Genomic DNA, 17,363 nt, shown 5'->3' on the forward strand with positions numbered 1-17,363 from the left:
ACACGCACATGGGTGGAATGAGGGGTCGGGGGCTGGACCCAGCGCACAACCCTTGAGCTGCTCTGTGAAGATTCTGGGCAGGACTCTTTTTTCCTTCATTTTACTCAACACAGATTTATTTGGAGGTCAGAAGTCCAAAATGAATCTTAGGGGCTAAAGTCAAGGTGTCAGCAGGGCTAGGCCCTTCTGGAGACTCGGGGGCGTCCAGCTTCAGGCCTTTTCTAGCGGCCGCCTGTGTTCCTTGGCCTGTGCCCCTTCTCTGCCACGTCTTCACCCTGCCTTCTCTGTGGGATTAGCTCCCTCTGCCTCCCTCTCCGGACACTGTAATCCAGGAGGCCTCCCACCTCCAGGTCCCCAACCCAGTCATGTCTGCAGAGTCGCCTTTGCCACATGAGGTAACATATTCCCAGCTTGCAGGGATCAGGACATGGACGTCTTGGGGTGGGGGTGGGCGTTGATCAGCCTCCCAGCCAGTGCGACATTAGCAAGCATGTCACCGGTGGAAGCTGGGGGAGTGCTAGTGCCGTGGGGTTGCCCTCTCTCTCCACCACAAGTGTGAGGCCAGTCGGCCTGTGGGATGAGGGGACACGTGGCCAGCTGAGCCCCAATGCTGGAGACGCCCCATTGACCAGCAGCCGATGACACCCTCTTGTGTGAGCCCAGCAAGACCCGCTGGAGAACTGGGTAGGAGTTTTCTGTATGAACAGGAGAGGGCTTTCTGTGCCGTCTGCCTGGGATTTAGGGATGTTAGCCCGTGGCAGGGACTTAAAGCTTCTCTCCTAGAACCTTCTCCCGTTTTATGTTTCCTGGAAATACATTAATAGCAAGAAGGTGTCTAGAACCTGAAGGAACATCTGGCCAGTTGGGTCCCGGGCTCATCTCTCAGCCCCGGCTGCTCCCCGCCTGCTCCTCTCCTCCCTGCCTCAGGCCACAGGGTGCAGCGGCCATCCTTCTTGGCTAAAGCCACCACCCTCCACCTGGCTGATTCCTTGAGAACAGGTCTCCACACAAGCCTCGATTCGAAAAAGGACACTCACCCCTTTGGTGCCTCCCTTCCTTGCAGCCCATGGAAACAATCTTGCTTCAGGTGTTTTGCAAAGGCACCGGCTCGGGGAAGCGGACAGGTGTAGCTCATGTGAAGACACCCTAAGGTCCGGGAAGCCTTCTGCTCGCTGTCCCTGACATCTCTTGATGGGGAAGCACATGGCAGCTGCCTCTTCCAGGAAGCCCCTCTCGCTCGCACGTTGGCATGGTCCTTTAGGTTAGAGATCTTTCCAGCTTACAGTCCCGTGGATTTCAAGCTGAGTTTAGCAGCGGTGTGGTTTGCTCAAGTAAAATCTTGGGTGAGACCCAGAAGCAAAAAACAGACAATCAGAGCTGGTCTGGGGCTGGAGTCTGAGTGGGGGCCCAGGACCCCAAATTCACATTCAGCTCCTCAATCCTTTGGGAGCCCCAAGGTTCTCCAGGGTAATCCTTGAGATCAGGGTTTGAAACCATCATTAAAGAGCATGGAAATGGGTGACTTCTATCTCTGGGAAACACTTACTTGGGATCTTTTATCCTAATCCGTAACCTGTACCACCCACGAGAGTCACCTGAGGGGCTTTTCTGAGGGACACACATCCCTGTTCCGGCTGTTCTAAACTAACTGAGCAGGAGCTCCCCCACCGACTGGGAGATGGTGGTCTGTTTTACCGGGAAAGCTTCCTCTGGGCCCTTGTCCTCCAGCAGCAGGAAAAGGAGAGGGGTGGTCATCATGGGTTATGCTGGGGGTTCAGTGGGGTACAGGGGGCACCACGTTTTCTGGGTGCCTCTTGCCAACTGCCTTTTCCCCTTGGCATCCTTGGGGTCTCCAGATTGACCAGCTGAAGCACCGCTTGAACAAGATGGAGGAGGAATGCAAACTGGAGAGAAACCAGTCGCTGAAGCTCAAGAACGACATTGAGAACCGGCCCAAGCGGGAGCAGGTTCTGGAGCTGGAGCGGGAGAACGAGATGCTTAAGACCAAAATCCAGGAGCTGCAGTCCATCATTCAGGTCAGGCCGGGGGCCTGGGGGGACGGCGGGGAGGGGGTCGGGGGGCTTGGGGCGGGTGCACCACCCGGGGAGCCTCAGTCTCCTCCTCTGCAAAGTGGGGTGACCCTGCCACCCACTTCTCAGAGTTCTCAGACGTGTGACGTGATGGGAGATAAACTTGTGAAAACATTTCCTTCACTAAAGAGCCCTGTGAGAATCACTGTCACGTGAAAATTAAGGCCCCTGGCCCTGCCAGGAGAGAGGGGGCCTCTGGGACTCCTTACCTGCCTTTAAAATGCTGAGAAACCCAGTGACGAACTGTGTGTCATTTGTTGAAACCTCAAGGGCCTCCCACATTTATCATCACAGGATCATTTGTGGGTATAAAAGAGGAAGTTGTGAGAAATAACACCTCAAAAAGAAAAAAAAAATAAAAACTCTGCAGGGAAAGGAAAACAGGCCTCCCCCGTTGCTCCAGCTCGACGGGGCCCAGGCAGACTCCCTGCGTTTCAGACACTGTCAGAGCAGAGGCCGGGCCCTGGGCGGGGTGGCAGGTTGATGGTTCCGGGGAGGCTGACAGAGGATTTGGAAGAACAGCAACTGCTTCCCTGGGCTCTGGTAAGAGGGGAAAGGACAATGAAAGGCTATTCCTGAGCGGGAATGGCTTTTGTGCCTCTTTCTGGGTGTTGACTAAAAGGCTATTCCTGAGCGGGAATGGCTTTTGTGCCTCTTTCTGGGTGTTGACTTCCTGAGTGAAAAGCTTCTTAAGACCCCAACAAGCAGCTCCTCTTGCTTCCACTTCCCCGGCACAAGTCTTCTGCTCCTGTTGTGTCCATTGCCGGCCTTTGGTGCCCCAATTCGGGCTCCTCTGACCCTCCAGCTCCCCCTGCACCCCCCACTGTTAAACCTGCCCACCTCTGCCCAGGCCGGGAAGCGCAGCCTGCCGGACTCAGACAAGGCCATCCTGGACATCCTGGAGCACGACCGGAAAGAGGCCCTGGAGGACCGCCAGGAGCTGGTTGGCAGGATCTACAACCTGCAGGAAGAGATCCGCCAGGCGGAGGAGCTGCGAGACAAGGTGAGCGCCCGTGGGAGAGCAGCCGGCACCACGCAGCGCCGGCCCTGGGGATCAGATGCCACACGGTTATTTTATTAATATGTGCAGGGACTTGCTTAACACCTGCTTCCCCTCCTGACCGAAGGCCATGGGCAGGCAGGTTCGGAGTCTGCTTTGTCCTCCCCTGTCCCCCCAGCGGCCAGACATCGCCTGCCACGGGGTGTACTCGCCACAAACCCCAGGGGGTGGCCCAGCCTCTGCCCAGCCAGCTCCCAGAAGGACTGGCACTTGGGGGGCACAGCCGTCAGGCCTGACCTGGGGGGGCTGGAGGCGTGTGCTGATCTCCCTGTCTCTCGTAGTACCTGGAGGAGAAGGAGGACCTGGAGTTGAAGTGCTCGACCCTGGGGAAGGACTGTGAGATGTACAAGCACCGCATGAACACCGTCATGGTGCAGCTGGAGGAGGTGGAGAAGGAGAGGAACCAGGTAGGGACCTCGGGAGCCAGGGCCTCGGGCACAGGCGACGAGACCGCGAGACTGCTGGGCCCCAGCAGGACGGGCTGCACCGTGTGCCGTCACTGACTGTGCAGGAGGCACCCAGGATCCCTCTTTTCTGATTCTGTTCCAAAGTCCATCCCCCAAAAGGCTTTAGGGAGGCACAGGCATTTGGATTTTGTGGGGGTCGGAGCTGGGCTCAAGCTCCCACCACAGAGCACAGTAACCGCGGATTCTGTATTTGGAAATCCGCCTATTTGCTGATATTTATCTTTTGCCCCCAAATCAGTACTCGTGAGGCTCCTGCAGTCATTTGTGGACATGCACAGAGCGGGGGAGTTGTGAGTTGCCTGGCACACAGCTTCCGAGCTGAGGCGAGCCAGGAGGTGGCTCTCATGCTGTAAGCAAAGGTCCTTTGCTTGGACTTTTTAGTGCTATGCTTTCTGCATTTTGTGCTCCTTGTGGGTGATTTCACCCTTTAAAACGGCCCCGAGTGTAGTGCCGAGGTGCTGTCTAGCATTCGTGCCTGACGGAGGAAACACGTGTGTCAGATGAGCTTCATCTCGGTGTGAGTTATAGCACCATTGGCCTTGAGTTCTCCCATACGTGAAATAAGGCATCTTTAAGGAAGCGCACATGAAACAAGGCTGTGTATTGATCGTTGATTATGTCGATTGACAAGAATGTAAACGGAGGCCAGCGTTTCCCGTAGGGGCAGGGGCAGTGTTTGCTAACTCAGTGTCCTTGGAAACTTCTCAGAATGTGACCACTGCAAATGGCAGAAATCAACCAAAGCTGAACATCTGGGCTCTAGAGGGAAGCAGGCAGGTTCAGATTCCCTCCATCACTCGCAAGCTGTGACCACAGCTGTTTCTTCAGCCGCGGGACGCCGTGGTGCCCTCACCTGTAAATAGTGCTAACCCCTGGTGTCGTAGTTTGCTAATGCTGCAGAATGCAAAACACCAGAAATGGATAAGCTTTTATAAAATGGGGGTTTATTTCACTACACAATTACAGTCTTAAGGCCACAAAGTGTCCAAGGTAACACATAAAGCAGCTGGCATCTGCTCCAAAGCTCCGGCCTCAAAACGGCTTTCTCCCAGGACGTTCCTCTCTAGCAAGCTTGCTTCTCTTCAAAACATCACTCCCAACTGCACTCCCTTTCCTCTCTTTGAGTCAGCTCATTTATATAGCTCCACCGATCAAGGCCCACCCCGAATGGGTGGGGCCACACCTCCATGGGAACATCTCATCAAAATTATCTCCCACAGCTGGGTGGGGCACACTCCAAGCAAATCTAACCAGCACCAAAACTTCTGCCCCACACAAGACTACAAAGATAATGGCATTTGGGGGACACAATACACTCAAACCGGCACACCTGGAAACCTCAGAGCTCTCAGCACAGCGCGTGGCACACAGCAAGGGCCGGACAAACGGCAGCTGTGCCCAAATGTCAGGATCGAGAAAGGAGCAGGAGTCGACGTGGCTGGCACCGGGCTGGGAATGTTCTGCCTGGAGAGAGTATCTGTTTTGGACCTATTCGGTTTGGTTGGCGTGTGAGTAACAGAAGGGGCCCCTGTCCTTCTCCCTGGCAGGCCTTCCACTCCCGAGACGAAGCCCAGACCCAGTATTCCCAGTGCCTGATTGAGAAGGACAAGTACAGGAAGCAGATCCGCGAGCTGGAGGAGAAGAACGACGAGATGCGGATCGAGATGGTCCGGCGCGAAGCCTGCATCGTCAACCTGGAGAGCAAGCTCCGGCGCCTCTCCAAGGACAGCGGCACCCTGGACCAGGTGGGCCTGCAGGGCTCCCCCACCCCCTCCCACCCCCAGAACAACCCTGTGCACTCGAACCTTCTGCATGCGTCTGTGTACCGACGCGGTAGAGACCGCTTGTTGGAAGTTAGGAGACGCAGGGTAAAACCAAGGCTGTGCAGCTCTCCAGCCAGGTGATCCCAGACAGGTAACTTCACCTTTGCCTGACCGAGCTTCTGGTGGCTCTTGGTGGACCACGGTCAGCTGTTAGCATCCCACTGGGGCTCCAGCCACTGGCCGGCCGGTCAAGGGGTTGCAGGTGCCTTTTTGGAAGTTGCTCATGCCCATGAGAACTGAGGACAGTGCATTTCAGAGTCGAGGCCACAGCAGGGCCCAGGGACACAGAAACCAGTGGTGTCCCCGAGGCAGATGACGTTGTCCTCACCTGAGAGGCAGAGCCAGGGGCGCTGCCAGGTGCCTCCTGAGCAGCAGCTCTGTGAACCAGAGAACCGCCCTGGAGGGAGGTGCCGTCACCAACAGGGAGGTCTCGGGTGAGGGCCCAGGCTACTCAGTAGGACCCACCCCCACCCCTGGGGGACTCAGGAGCCCGGGTGTGGCCGGAGGAAAATCCTGGAACAGGACGCTGTAAATTGTAAGTGGGTGTTGGGGAGCCCGGGGGAGGAGCTCTCGGTGCCATCTGGGTTTTAGGAACTGCTTCCTGGGGGAGAAAACCCCTTCTTGCCTGCCCGTCCCTGCAGCTGGAATGTCCTCCCCGGACTCTGCCCCCCGCCCCAAGGTCCGGCTCTGGCCAGTCTTGGCCGCGGCGTCACTGGCTCAGGTGGACCTCCACTGACTTTAGGTAGCCCCCCACTGGCTCGGTAGCTCTCCCGTGGCCCCCCTCCTGTAAACCTCAGCCTCGTGCCCTGGAGCACTGATCGCGGTTTGTCGTGCGTGGTGGGTAGCTCCGCCATGGCTCTCCCGTCTCCGTCGCCCGGCACAGCGTGAGCCCCGGGGGTCGACCCTCTGCGCTCTCCACTGAGTGTACGAGCGAGAGCTGCGATGGCACCTGACTGGGCGAGGGCAGGTGGGAACCGGGTTCCAGGCCACGGCGCCGGCGGGACCGGGTCCTGGAGGGCCGACAGCGCAGCTCAGCAGCCTCGGCCCGGCAGCTCCCTGCATGGCAGGGCAGGTGCGCCCAGGAGGCTGGAGTCGGGGCAGGGGCTCGGCCTGGGACACCCGGCAGGAACGTGTGCAGGAAGAACGGCGAAAAGCTTGGGGTCTGGGGCCAGGAGGCCAGAGGGCCTGGTACAGCTCTGGGGGCGCAAACAGAAGTTACTTATGCCTCATGCTTTTTTTGTAAAAAGCGACCATCAAAGCAACATATACTCGTCAGGGAAAACCGAAAGAGACAATGGGTGTAAAGCCCGTCGCACATCACCCGGCACTCTTTTGCTGATTTGTTATTCAGCCATCCCACACTTTTCATATTTTCAGCCTGTGCACAGGGCTGGAAACTGAGGCTGTAAAGGGGACGTTTCACATTTAAGGGGCCAAGACCAGATGGGAGAGACCAGCCCTTCCCTGGTGCTGAAGACGACGAGGCCCGACGTGGCCCCTGGTGGCTGTGGGAGGGGCGTCCTGTGCTGGGGGTGCCGCCCTTGGCCCCGAGCGGACGGTGCGCTGGGAGAGGAGAGCAGGCCACCCCGCGTGCCGGCGCCGCTGGCGGGCACCTCGCTGACAGGCGTGAGCATCTCCTTTCTGCAGAGTCTGCCCAGGAACCTGCCGGTGACCATCATCTCCCAGAGCTTTGGGGACGCCGGCCCCAGGACCAACGGCCAGGAAGCCGACGACTCCTCAACGTCCGAGGAGTCGCCCGAAGACAGCAAGTACTTCCTGCCCTACCACGCGCCCAAGCGCAGGATGAACCTGAAGGCCATGCAGGTGCTCGGCGGGGCGGGGTGGCGGGGGGCCGGGGCGGCAGGGAGCCCCCTGTGGCAAGCATGCCCGGGAGTGGAAGCCTGAGGTGTGTGGCCCTCTCGGCGGAAAGCATGCCAGCACCTGCTTTTTCACTGTTCGTTTGTTTTTACCAATTCCCTCATCCCTTATAAATGTGGTAGAAGTTTAAAAAAAAAAAATGAATGAGCTAGCAGGATTTCCAAATCTAGTTTTTATTCAGCAAATATGTATTGAGAGACTGTCACGTGCCAGGCACTATTTTGGGAGCTGGATTACAGCAGTAATTAGGTTTAATTCATATTTATTCCTCTGCTCTCATTGCTTTTTGAGTGCTGCTGCCTCAGGGCCTTTGCACTCACTCCTTCTCATGGAATGCCCTTCCTCTGGAATCCGCAGAGCTGTCTCCCTCAGCTCATTCAGGGCTAAGACCCCCTCGCCCCCACTGCACCCATTCTCCTGCCTTATCCTCTATGTGACACGTCACGGCCTGATGTGCTCTGTATTTTGTTTGTTGGTTGGCTCCCACCAGGATGAGATGTGAGCTACATGTGAGTACAGGAACTTTTCCGTTTTGTTCCTCACTGTATCCTCGGCTCCTAGAATGGTGCCTGGGACGTAGCAGACGCTCAGTAAGTGCTTGCTAAGTAAATAAAGAGCAGCTTCAGGGTGAGATTCCTGAGGTCCATTTGAAGCGCTGAGCATGTGTCGAGTTTGAGCTTCCAGCTCATTTCTGCAGCATTTATTCAAAGCCTGCTGTGTACAGAGCATCCACCAGCGAGTGGAGGAAAGCCCCAAAGTATAAAATATACCCCAGTCTTTGAAAAAAGACAAGAACCAGTCAGAAAGCAGCACGAGGTAGCAGGCAATGAAATACGTGGTGTGCTTTGTGGAGGAAGGAGCAACCATTGTCGATGCCCGTGAGAGTGTCATCTCATTCATGATGGTGACATATCCAGAACCCCCAAAGGGCCCTTGGAAACCTTCCTTCCTGTCTCCCTAAACCTCCCCCTGCCCCCAAGCTCTGCTGTCTGGGAGTGGCCCCATGTTGCCCTTATTTTGTGCCCACCGTGCCACGCCCTGTGCTCAGCTCTGACATGCAACAGTAGGTTTGACATCGTGCCTGCCCCGAGACACTCACCGACCTCCAGTGGGGGGGCAATGGCCAGCTGGGGGGGGGTGTTGAGGAACCAGGCCTGGTCAGCACCTCAGCTCCACCACCTGTGGCCGTGGGCCCGTTTCCCAGCGGCTGTGAGCCTGTTTCCCCATCGCTGTCATGGGGACGTGGCCCCTACTTTGCAGGGTCCCCATGACAATTAAATGAGGTTGCGTACATGGTGAAGTTCCAGGCAGCCCCTGGCTCAGGCTCATAAATGAGGAATGAATGACACAGCAGGGTGGCTGGTGCCCAGTTCCGTTGAATGAACGAATGCTTTCTCGCGGCGCTGGTCATCACATCTGAGCACCCATTCCAGGGTTTCTGAAATGGGGGCCTCGGTGACGGTGCTCAGCGGGGACCGAGAAAGGCTTCCAGGGCTTGAGCTGGTCCCCGATAGAAGGACTCGGCTAGAGAGAGAGGTGGGCCGGGGCCTCTTAGCGGTGGGCTCAGCCGAGAAGCTCCCTGCGTCCCAGGCACGCGCTCAGCCTTGACACCTTGTCCCCTTAAATGCTGCTGGTAGGTGGGCGCTCAGGTCACAGGTGAGGAAACTGAGGCACAAGTGCAGGAGCCTCCCAGGTAAGGGTCAGGACCAGGGCTCACCCCGGGCGGTCAGACACACCAGCCCCCACCCCACAGGCAGGAAGCCCCTGGTGCCTCTGAAGTCTGATTGACCATAAGTACCCTCTGGGCTGAAATCTGGGATTAGGGGAAAAAATTAGGAACAGCCGTGCTCAAACTTCCAACAGTACCAGGCCCGGTCAGGGGCGCCTACCACTGCGTTGGCTCTCACAGCCTCTCGAGGGGTGATGGGGGTGTCCCCACTTTCCAGGGGCTCAGGTTGGGTCAGACCCCAGGAAGGCAGCAGAGCGTGTCGTGGGCCGAGCCCCTCAAAGAGGGCCCCCCGACACTCGGAGTGTCCCCAGTGGCTCTTCAGGGACTGCCCGCAAGAACAAGGGGGGCTGAACCCCTGGACTCTGAGTCATCCCCCCCATTCCCCTGCCCCAGAACAACTGCAGTTTTACTTATTTTATAAATGGGGTTTCGGGGGAAGGTTTTCTTTGAGGCTAGTGCTCCACTGCTAACAATAATGACGAAAATAGTCATAATAACAATAACGATGGTAACGATTCCCCGGAATCACTGGATACAGCTTTGGACTCGGTGTCACTGAAAGTTGCTGAGCAGGGAAGTATTTTAGGAAGACGTGCTGGGGCAGCACAGACAGGGTCCTCAGCAGGGGAGGCCGGGGCAGGGAAACAGTAAGGGGGAGACGAGGAGCTTCTGGGGGTTGGGAGTAGAGGAGCTACCCGAGGCAGAACCCACAGGACCTTGGGGCTGTCCAGAGGGCCCGTCCCAGCCTCTCCCCTGCCTGCTGGAGCTGGGACTCCTCAGGAAGCAGAGGGGAAAGGTGAGATCGGAGCAGCACACACAGCCCCGAGCTGGGTGAGCACCAACCCGGGGATGGTGGGGACTCCCCTGGAGGCTCCCCACCCCTTAGGGTCCCGAAGCAGGTCCTGGGTGCCTGGGGACCCTGAGCCAGGGAGAGGCAGGGGAAGCCAGTCTGGAGAGGCGGGTGGGAGCACGGCCAGCACAGTGAAGGGCCGGGGAAGGGGCAGGTGGCAGGAGCCCACGTGGGGCAGGCTGTGTCCCGTGCGGTGTGGGACACCACGAGAAGACTGAAAACAAAGCTGCAGGTGTCTTAGAATGTCACTCCCTCCTGAATCACCGCCTGTGGCCCCCATGCTGCCTGCCCCGGCCTGCCCCCGGCCACTGCCCCCCCAGCCTGTCTCTCCCCTCGGCCCCCTTGCCCCCTCTTTCAGCCTGAAGAGTCACAAAGCTTTTCTGCCCGGAGCCTTTGCATGCCCCCGCCTTCTGGAATATTCTCCCCCCACTCCTCCTTGGACCGCCGAGGCCTCGTGCTTTCCTCTGTAGCGCAGCCACCGAGGCTGACTTAGCTGCAGCAGCACGCGTCCCTGCCCAGCGTCTGTGCCCATAGCAGCCCCTGCGTGCTTGGCTCCCCCACAGGCCGTCCCCGGAACACGGCCGACTCCCCTGGGCAGTGACCCAGGGAGGGAGTGGGCGGATGGAGGAATGAGCGACACAGTCGCAGATGACGGGCTGTGGCCGTGCACTGGCCTGTCCCCCAGAGGCCAGCAGGACACCTGAGCCTGACGGGACCGTGTGGGACCTCGTGCCGATAGCAGCCGCTGCAGGCAGGAGGCCCTGGCGACTCCCCGGCCTCGGTCCCCGCTGCCCCCCACCCCTCTCAGCTCTCGTGCTGTCCCTGCCGAGGGCGAGCTGTCCTGCGCCACTTCCTGCGAGGGGCCACTGCACCAACAGCTGCCTGGTCGGGGCCCAAGGGCACCACCGTGACTCATCATTCCTGCCACGGGGTGCCCGTCCCCACATTGCGTCATCTGGGTGACTCGGCCGCCGTGGGACACAGGACGTGCTGGCCCTGCTGGTCATGTCCCTTGGCCCGGGGCTGCGTGTCTGGGCCTTGCTTGATCTCTGTCCTGTCTCCCCCCTCCCCTCTCTCTCAGCTGCAGAGAGCCAAGTCCCCCATCAGCCTGAAGCAGGCGTCCGATTTTCAAGGTGAGTGGACAGCCCAGCTCCTGCTCGTCCGTCCTTCCAGCCCCCGTCCACCTGCCTCTCCCCCACAGCCACTGATCCCGCTGGGTAAAGAGTGGGGGGTGGGTACTCACTGCACCGTGAGTAACGCTAATCGTCTCTGAAGTGGGGGGGCCATCCGGTGCCACCCCCACCCCGTCCGTGCATCCGTCCACAGCCCTGACGTTGGCTGAGCGCCGTCTGCAGGATGGCCTGCCTTCCTCCTGACGGGGCCAGGCTGCCCGGGCCTGGGGCTGCAGTCCGGGGTGCACCCCTGGCCCTGGGACGCTCCGTCTCCCGAGTTGCCCTCACTGGTCCCGGCTGTGGCAGCCGGTCAGCCAGGAAGGTCATCCCCGGGGATCGCAGAAGCTTCTGGAAGCCCGTGCACGTAGGCTGGGCAGTCGGGGGCATGGAGGCAGAAAGGGCCTTGGGACAGACAAGAAGGCGACATAAACCGGTCTGGGAAAAGGGCAGCTTTGACCCGTGGGCTCAGTCTCAGGAAGCACAGCTCAGGACAGGGGGGACCGTCAGACGGGGACCCCGTCCATGAGGTGGTTCCGGAGCGGGGGGCGGTGGGCAGAGCAGACCGACAGGGCCTTGCACGCTGCACCGAGGCCTGTGGGCTTCGTCCTGCCGCAGCAGCGAGGGGCTCCCAGGAGGGTGGGGGTGAGTCCAGATGTGGGCTTGGGGCAGTGGTCGGGGGCATGTTGGGGGGTGGGGGGCCCTGTGGGCACTGGGGACCCAGGCCAGGATGCTCTCCCCAGACCAGGCGACTCCAGGACCCGCCCCAGAGAGAGGTGTAAAGGGCCTGGGGCCGATGGGACATACGTTTGTCCCCAAGACGAGGAGGAGGGTATGTCAGGGCCAGGGGCTGCTGCTCCCCTTTGCACCTTCACGGCCGCCCGGTGCGAGGTCTGGGGACCCGGGACACGTGGCCGTCCCCTCCAGGTGCTCAGGGATCGGGACGGGCTCTGCCTGTGTCCACCCCACAGGCAACAGTGGGGAGACCAGGTGGGGCATTTCTTGCAACAAGACAAGGGCTGGGAGGGTGGGCACATCACCCTGGGCGGCCCCAGCAGTGCAGGAGGTTCTGGAAGGCAGGGGGGTGTGCCAGAGTCCAGCCCCTGACCCCAGTGTTAGCCCTGGCCCCCGTCGGCCACCCCATTTGACAGCCAAGGGTGGAATCTGTTTTGGTTACAAGGTATTCTGGGCAGGAGTGTTCCCATGCCCCGGGATGGGGCCTCGGCCGGGGGTGGCGGGAGAGGAGGAGGGCGGGCGGCTCGGGCCTGTTCCGGGGAGGCTGGGAGCCCCCGGGCGCTCATCGGGGTGTGGGCTCTGAATTCCACCCCCCACTGCCGTCTCCGCCTCTCTCTTTTCTGCTCCGACGCCCACACCGGCTCCCTCACCGGCTCCCCTTCCCGATGGCTGACGACACAGGCAGGGGACAGGATGAAGACGGCGGGGACACCAGCCCCAGCTCCTCGGGGGTTCTTCCCATCACCAGCTCCTTCAGCAAGGTGGAGAGCTCAGCCCCGTGCCCCCCGGCCCCCGCCCAGGCCTTGCTCAAATTCATGTGAAGACTTTTCCAGTGCCCCACGACTAGTGACACCTTCCTGCCCAGCATTCCCCAATTTAACACTCGGTGGGAGGAGGAGCGAGGCCCCTGGAGCTGGAGCCAAAGGCACAGGCTGGAATCCCGCAGGGGGGCATGGGGAGGGGGGCAGGGAGGGGGGCCGCGGGCACCTGGGGCTGCGAACCCCACGAGGCGGCGTAATGGAGACCCCCAGGCCCCAGCGCCCCCACTCCGCAGCTCCAGCCCACCCGAATCCTGTGTGTCTCCTCCCGGGGCAGCAGAGGGGCAGGATTAGAAGGTGGAGATTCCTAGTGAGGGGCTCCTGGCTGGTGGCGGCTGGGGGTGGCGGGAGGCGGCCTTGGGCAGAGCCGGCCGGGGGGCGTCCAGGGCACCCCATCACAGGCCTCCAGGTCTGCATCTGGTCCAGAGCAGGCCCCCGAGGCACGGGCAGCCCCGGGACAGGGAGCCAGGCCTGTGCAGGGCAGAGGGCACTACTGCAGCCTCCGGCGCCCACGAGCTCCAGGGCAGGCAGCTGTGACAGAGACGTGTGCCCGGTCTGCGGCCTCCCCTGGCCAAGGTCACTGCTGTGCCCAGAGGGTCTGAGCTGAGGCGGGGGCAAGTCAAGGTTATTTGCAGTCCCTGGGCTTGTGGCATCTATGCCTGTGGGCCTGGAGGGTGCCAACACCCAACCCCGTGTCCATCCCGCGTGTGCTTAAAGCAGCCCCACCGGAACCGGAACAGCATCATGTCCATCACGGCGGAGCCCCCTGGAAACGACTCCATCGTCCGGCGCTACAAGGAGGACGCACCTCATCGCAGGTGGGTGACCGGGTGGGGCGTGGGCTCACCGAGCTCCCCCTGCGTGCCAGCCCACCCACACAGTCGCTCGGTGTGCGTCTGTGTCCACAAACCAAGTGCTCCTCAGAGCCACCTTGAAAGCTGGGCCTGGCCGGGTCCCCTCTGCCAGCTGAGGAGGCTGGGGACCAGAGATGGGCAGCCGCTTTCCCGGGGCAGCCAGCTGGCAACTGCTGAAACCTTTGCCACTGAGCCCCAGGCCCCCCAGAAGTCAGGCTACACATCCAGTGATCCCCACAGCTTGCCTTTTCCCGCCAAGGGGTGAGAGAGTGCCTGGAGGACCCCCTGCTTCCTCTCCTGCTCCCCTCCCCCTGGAAACCGCTGGTGTCCCCAACAGGGAAAACCACCGTTCCCTCCGAGTGATGCGGGAAGGTCCGGCGGCTTTAAGAAGCCCCGCGGCTGCCTCCACCCGTCACCCCGTGGCAGGGGGCCCACCGGGCACACTCCAGCTCCTGAACAGACCCAGCCCCACTCCCACCACCCCCGCCTGAAAGGGGGCTCGGGCTGTTTGGAGCCGTGGCGCCGGGCAGCCCAGGTGGGCCCAGATGGGTTCTGAGGACTCGCTGCACGGGCAGCAGGAGTGAGTGGGAAAGTGCAGGCTGGCGCCGGCGGGGTCTCAGCCCACCTGCCTCCCCACCCCTGCGCGTGCCCCGCCCACCTGCTGCCCAGGCCCCTCGGAAAGTCGGGGCACACCCGGCTTCTCCCACCTTCCACGTGCACACACACATGCTTGCACACATTTGCACACGTACAAGCACACACGCATGTGCGTGCTTACATTCACACATGCGTGCGTGCACACAGCTGCACATGCCCCCACACTCTCCCATCCCTTCCTTCTGTCCCGCAGCACGGTGGAGGAAGACGACGACAGCTGCGGGTGTGACGCCTTAGACCTCGATGGTAGGTCCCTGCGGGTGCGGGGGGCTTACGGGGGCCGGGCCACCTGCTGTCCGGTGGACTCGGGCTCGGGCGTGGCCTGCGGGTGCGGACCCCACCCCAGCACACAGTAGGTTCTCAGAAAGCACATGTGGAATGGGTTGGAGAGAGCAGTGCTTGAGCACCTCCTGTTTGCACGGCCCTGGAGAGGAGAAGCCGAACCTGCCTGGGAGGAGCCTGTCCGGGCAGGGAGGCCCCGGGGAATCTGTTCTTTATTTTGTTGGCAACACGGGTCCGTCCAGGTGTAGAGCAAGCAGTGAGAATGAGGCCTGGGATTTTAAAAAATAATAGTGAGGATGTACTGTAGCTAACATTGTGCAAAATGTGTGACCTGTCCAATTGATGTGATTTTGTACCCTCGGCAGCTGTTTCCTCATTTTCCAGATGAAGAAACAGAGTCTTAGATTAAATCAAGGTCAGCTCGTCAGCAGGCGGAGGGGAGTGGGAGCAGGGGGGTCTCTTGAGAACTTCGTGCGTTAGGCTGTTAACCGGCCTGTGTAGAGTGAGCCGGAGGAACACGGGAGACAAGAGGAACTGGGGTGCAACTACAAGTTCTCTTTTAACTCCTGGAACTGTAGGTGGGAGACAGACAGATGCCAAGGGGAACCGGGATGTGTGCAGTGGTCCTACAAGGGCCCCCGGCAGAGCCGGTATTTCTGAGGGGGTGCGAGTTGAAGTCGGGCATTCCTGGACCCCAGGGAGACCTTGCGGAGAATTGGGGTGAGGGTTTTGGATGGAGGGGGTATGAGCAGCACCAGCCACCCTCCCCTCCGCTGGACACAGTGATGAATGTCCCTGAGGCCCTGCCTTTGCAGGGCTGTGGGGCTTGTAGCTGTCAACCGGTAGGGAAGACGGCCGCCTGTTTACAAATCTGGGGGCCATCTGAGCTGGAGTGGCCTGGGTAGGGGAGCTTAGGAGGGGCTCAGGAGGCTGCCGGGAGACAGCTTGGCACCGCAGGCTGGTGGCCAGCGTCCCCCTTCCTTTGGGGCCGGCAGCACGGGAGACTGGGGCTCAGAGCCCCCCAGGGTGGCCTACCGGCCCTCTGGGATCCATTGCCCCTTGCCGGCCACATCTGCCGCAGATCGATGGAAGATGAGTGGCCCCCGTGACTGGAGACCATCGGAAGCCATCAGGTGTTAAAGTGAGGTCAGCGCTAATGGAGGCCCCTTGGAGGCCGCGTAATGGGGGGAGCTGGGAGAGCTGGGAAGAGAACCCTGGGCGGCCGTCCAAAGCGTGCTGCAGCGTCGGGACGAATGCACTCGTTACCAGCACGAGCAGGACCGGCAGGGTCCTCCACTCGGGCAGCCGGAGATGAGTGCAGGGGGCGTCCTGCCCTGGGTCCTGGCCAAGACAGGGCAGGGGGCTCCTCACCCTGCCCACTCCAGAGGCCGGGAAGCCAGTGGCTGCCGCTGAGAGCTCAGGGGGTCCCAGAGGGAAAATTCAGGGAGCCAGTTCCAGAACAGAACCAGCAGCTCCCCACAGATGCTAAGCGCAGAGGCAGAAGGGGCCTCCACGGAGACACCGGGCCACTTAGAGGGACTCCCGGAGGCAGGGGACTGGCTGCAGAGAGGAGCGTGCCAGGGACTCCACGCCCACGCCAGTGACCCCAGCCGACCCCGACGGCCACGGGTTGCTGCCCCCCTCCCCAAGGCTGGAGGACTCCCCTCGGTGCCGTGCTCCCCCGGCCGCTTCTGGAACCCCCGGGGCACCGCTCTCTTGCAGACGACAGTCACGAGCACTCGTCCTTCGGGCCCGCCTCCGTCCACTCCTCCTCCTCCTCCCACCAGTCCGAGGGCCTGGACGTCTGTGACCTGGAGCAGGTCACCCTCATGTTCAGGAAGTTCTCCCTGGAGAGGTAGCGCCGCGCCCCCAGGAAAGAGAAGCGGGTGGGGCTGGGGCTTCAAGTCCTGCAATCACGGCACCTCCAGATCCAAAATCACTTCCTCTGGCCCCGTGATTCTCGACCTGGTGAAACAGAGCCCCGGAGAGGAGGGGGCTTGCGGGGGTCCACGGGGGCATGTTGGAGGCGGAGGAAGCCTCCTGGGGTGAAGGGGGTGGGGCCTGAGGGCAGCACCCGAGTGTGTGCGGGGTCCCCCTCTGCGCGCTCGGGGCTGCAGGCGTGGGTGTCTGCCCGTGCGCTCCCTCGGGGCCCTCGCAGCACAGCGTTCGCCAGCGCCACAGGGTCCCCACAGCCCACCGCGGCTTCTCCTGCGTCCGGGGTCTCTCTCCACCTGCCTGACCGCCGTCTTCTGTCCCGACCCCAGGCCCTTCCGGCCCTCGGTCACGTCTGGGGGGCACGTGCGGGGCCCAGGGCCCCCGGTGCGGCTCACCACGCTGAACGGCGACAGCCTCATCACGCAGCTCACCTTGGTGGGGGGCAACGCGCGCGGGACCTTCCTGCGCTCCGTGAAGATGGGCTCGCCGGCCGAGAAGGCGGGCCTCCGCGAGGGCCACCAGCTGCTGCTGGTGAGCGCGGGTGCCCGGGCTCTCCCTCCGCACCCTCTGCCTTTCCGGGCTGGAGCCGGGATTCGCGCCGGGAGGAGGGGGGCTTGGAAGGCAGCGGCGCAGCCATCTCCTTGCTATGCCCTCCTCTTTGGGACCTTCCCTCCACCCTGCTCGCGTGTGCTTCTAGAACCTGGATGCACGCACACGCACACACATGCATGTCCTCACACCGCTCACACATGTGTATGCACACCAATTTATATGTACACCCATGCACTAGCACACATGCGCACCCCAGCACATGCATGCATACACAGCACCCTCACATGAGCACCCATTGGCAAACACGTGCACACAGCAGTGCACTCGTGCACATCCACCAGCACACTCGTGTGCACACACACCAGAACACACACCCCAGCAAATTCAGAGGCACACAGCAGTACAGAGGTGCACACACAGCATTTGTACACATCTGCCAGCACACCCACGTGCACACACACATG

At 61.0% G+C, this 17,363-nt stretch overlaps 1 protein-coding gene across 6 annotated transcripts in view; it reads left to right on the forward strand.

The window, feature by feature from the left end:
- The window catches only part of CARD11 (caspase recruitment domain family member 11), a 97,253-nt gene that overhangs the window by 65,977 nt on the left and 13,913 nt on the right, over positions 1-17,363 (forward strand). For 5 of the 6 annotated variants that reach the window (XM_037813640.1, XM_037813642.1, XM_037813644.1 and 2 more), the window contains 11 exons: positions 1,857-2,036; positions 2,941-3,093; positions 3,432-3,557; positions 5,165-5,362; positions 7,088-7,264; positions 10,979-11,030; positions 12,483-12,562; positions 13,337-13,437; positions 14,324-14,376; positions 16,135-16,267; positions 16,677-16,878. In XM_037813640.1, coding sequence (XP_037669568.1) covers positions 1,857-2,036; positions 2,941-3,093; positions 3,432-3,557; positions 5,165-5,362; positions 7,088-7,264; positions 10,979-11,030; positions 12,483-12,562; positions 13,337-13,437; positions 14,324-14,376; positions 16,135-16,267; positions 16,677-16,878 — 1,455 coding nt within the window. The remainder of the gene's footprint in view (positions 1-1,856; positions 2,037-2,940; positions 3,094-3,431; positions 3,558-5,164; positions 5,363-7,087; positions 7,265-10,978; positions 11,031-12,482; positions 12,563-13,336; positions 13,438-14,323; positions 14,377-16,134; positions 16,268-16,676; positions 16,879-17,363) is intronic. The other variant, XM_037813641.1, reaches the window with a different exon arrangement.

Source organism: Choloepus didactylus, chromosome 21, assembly GCF_015220235.1.
Source record: "Choloepus didactylus isolate mChoDid1 chromosome 21, mChoDid1.pri, whole genome shotgun sequence".
NCBI classification, from domain to species: Eukaryota; Metazoa; Chordata; class Mammalia; order Pilosa; family Megalonychidae; genus Choloepus; species Choloepus didactylus.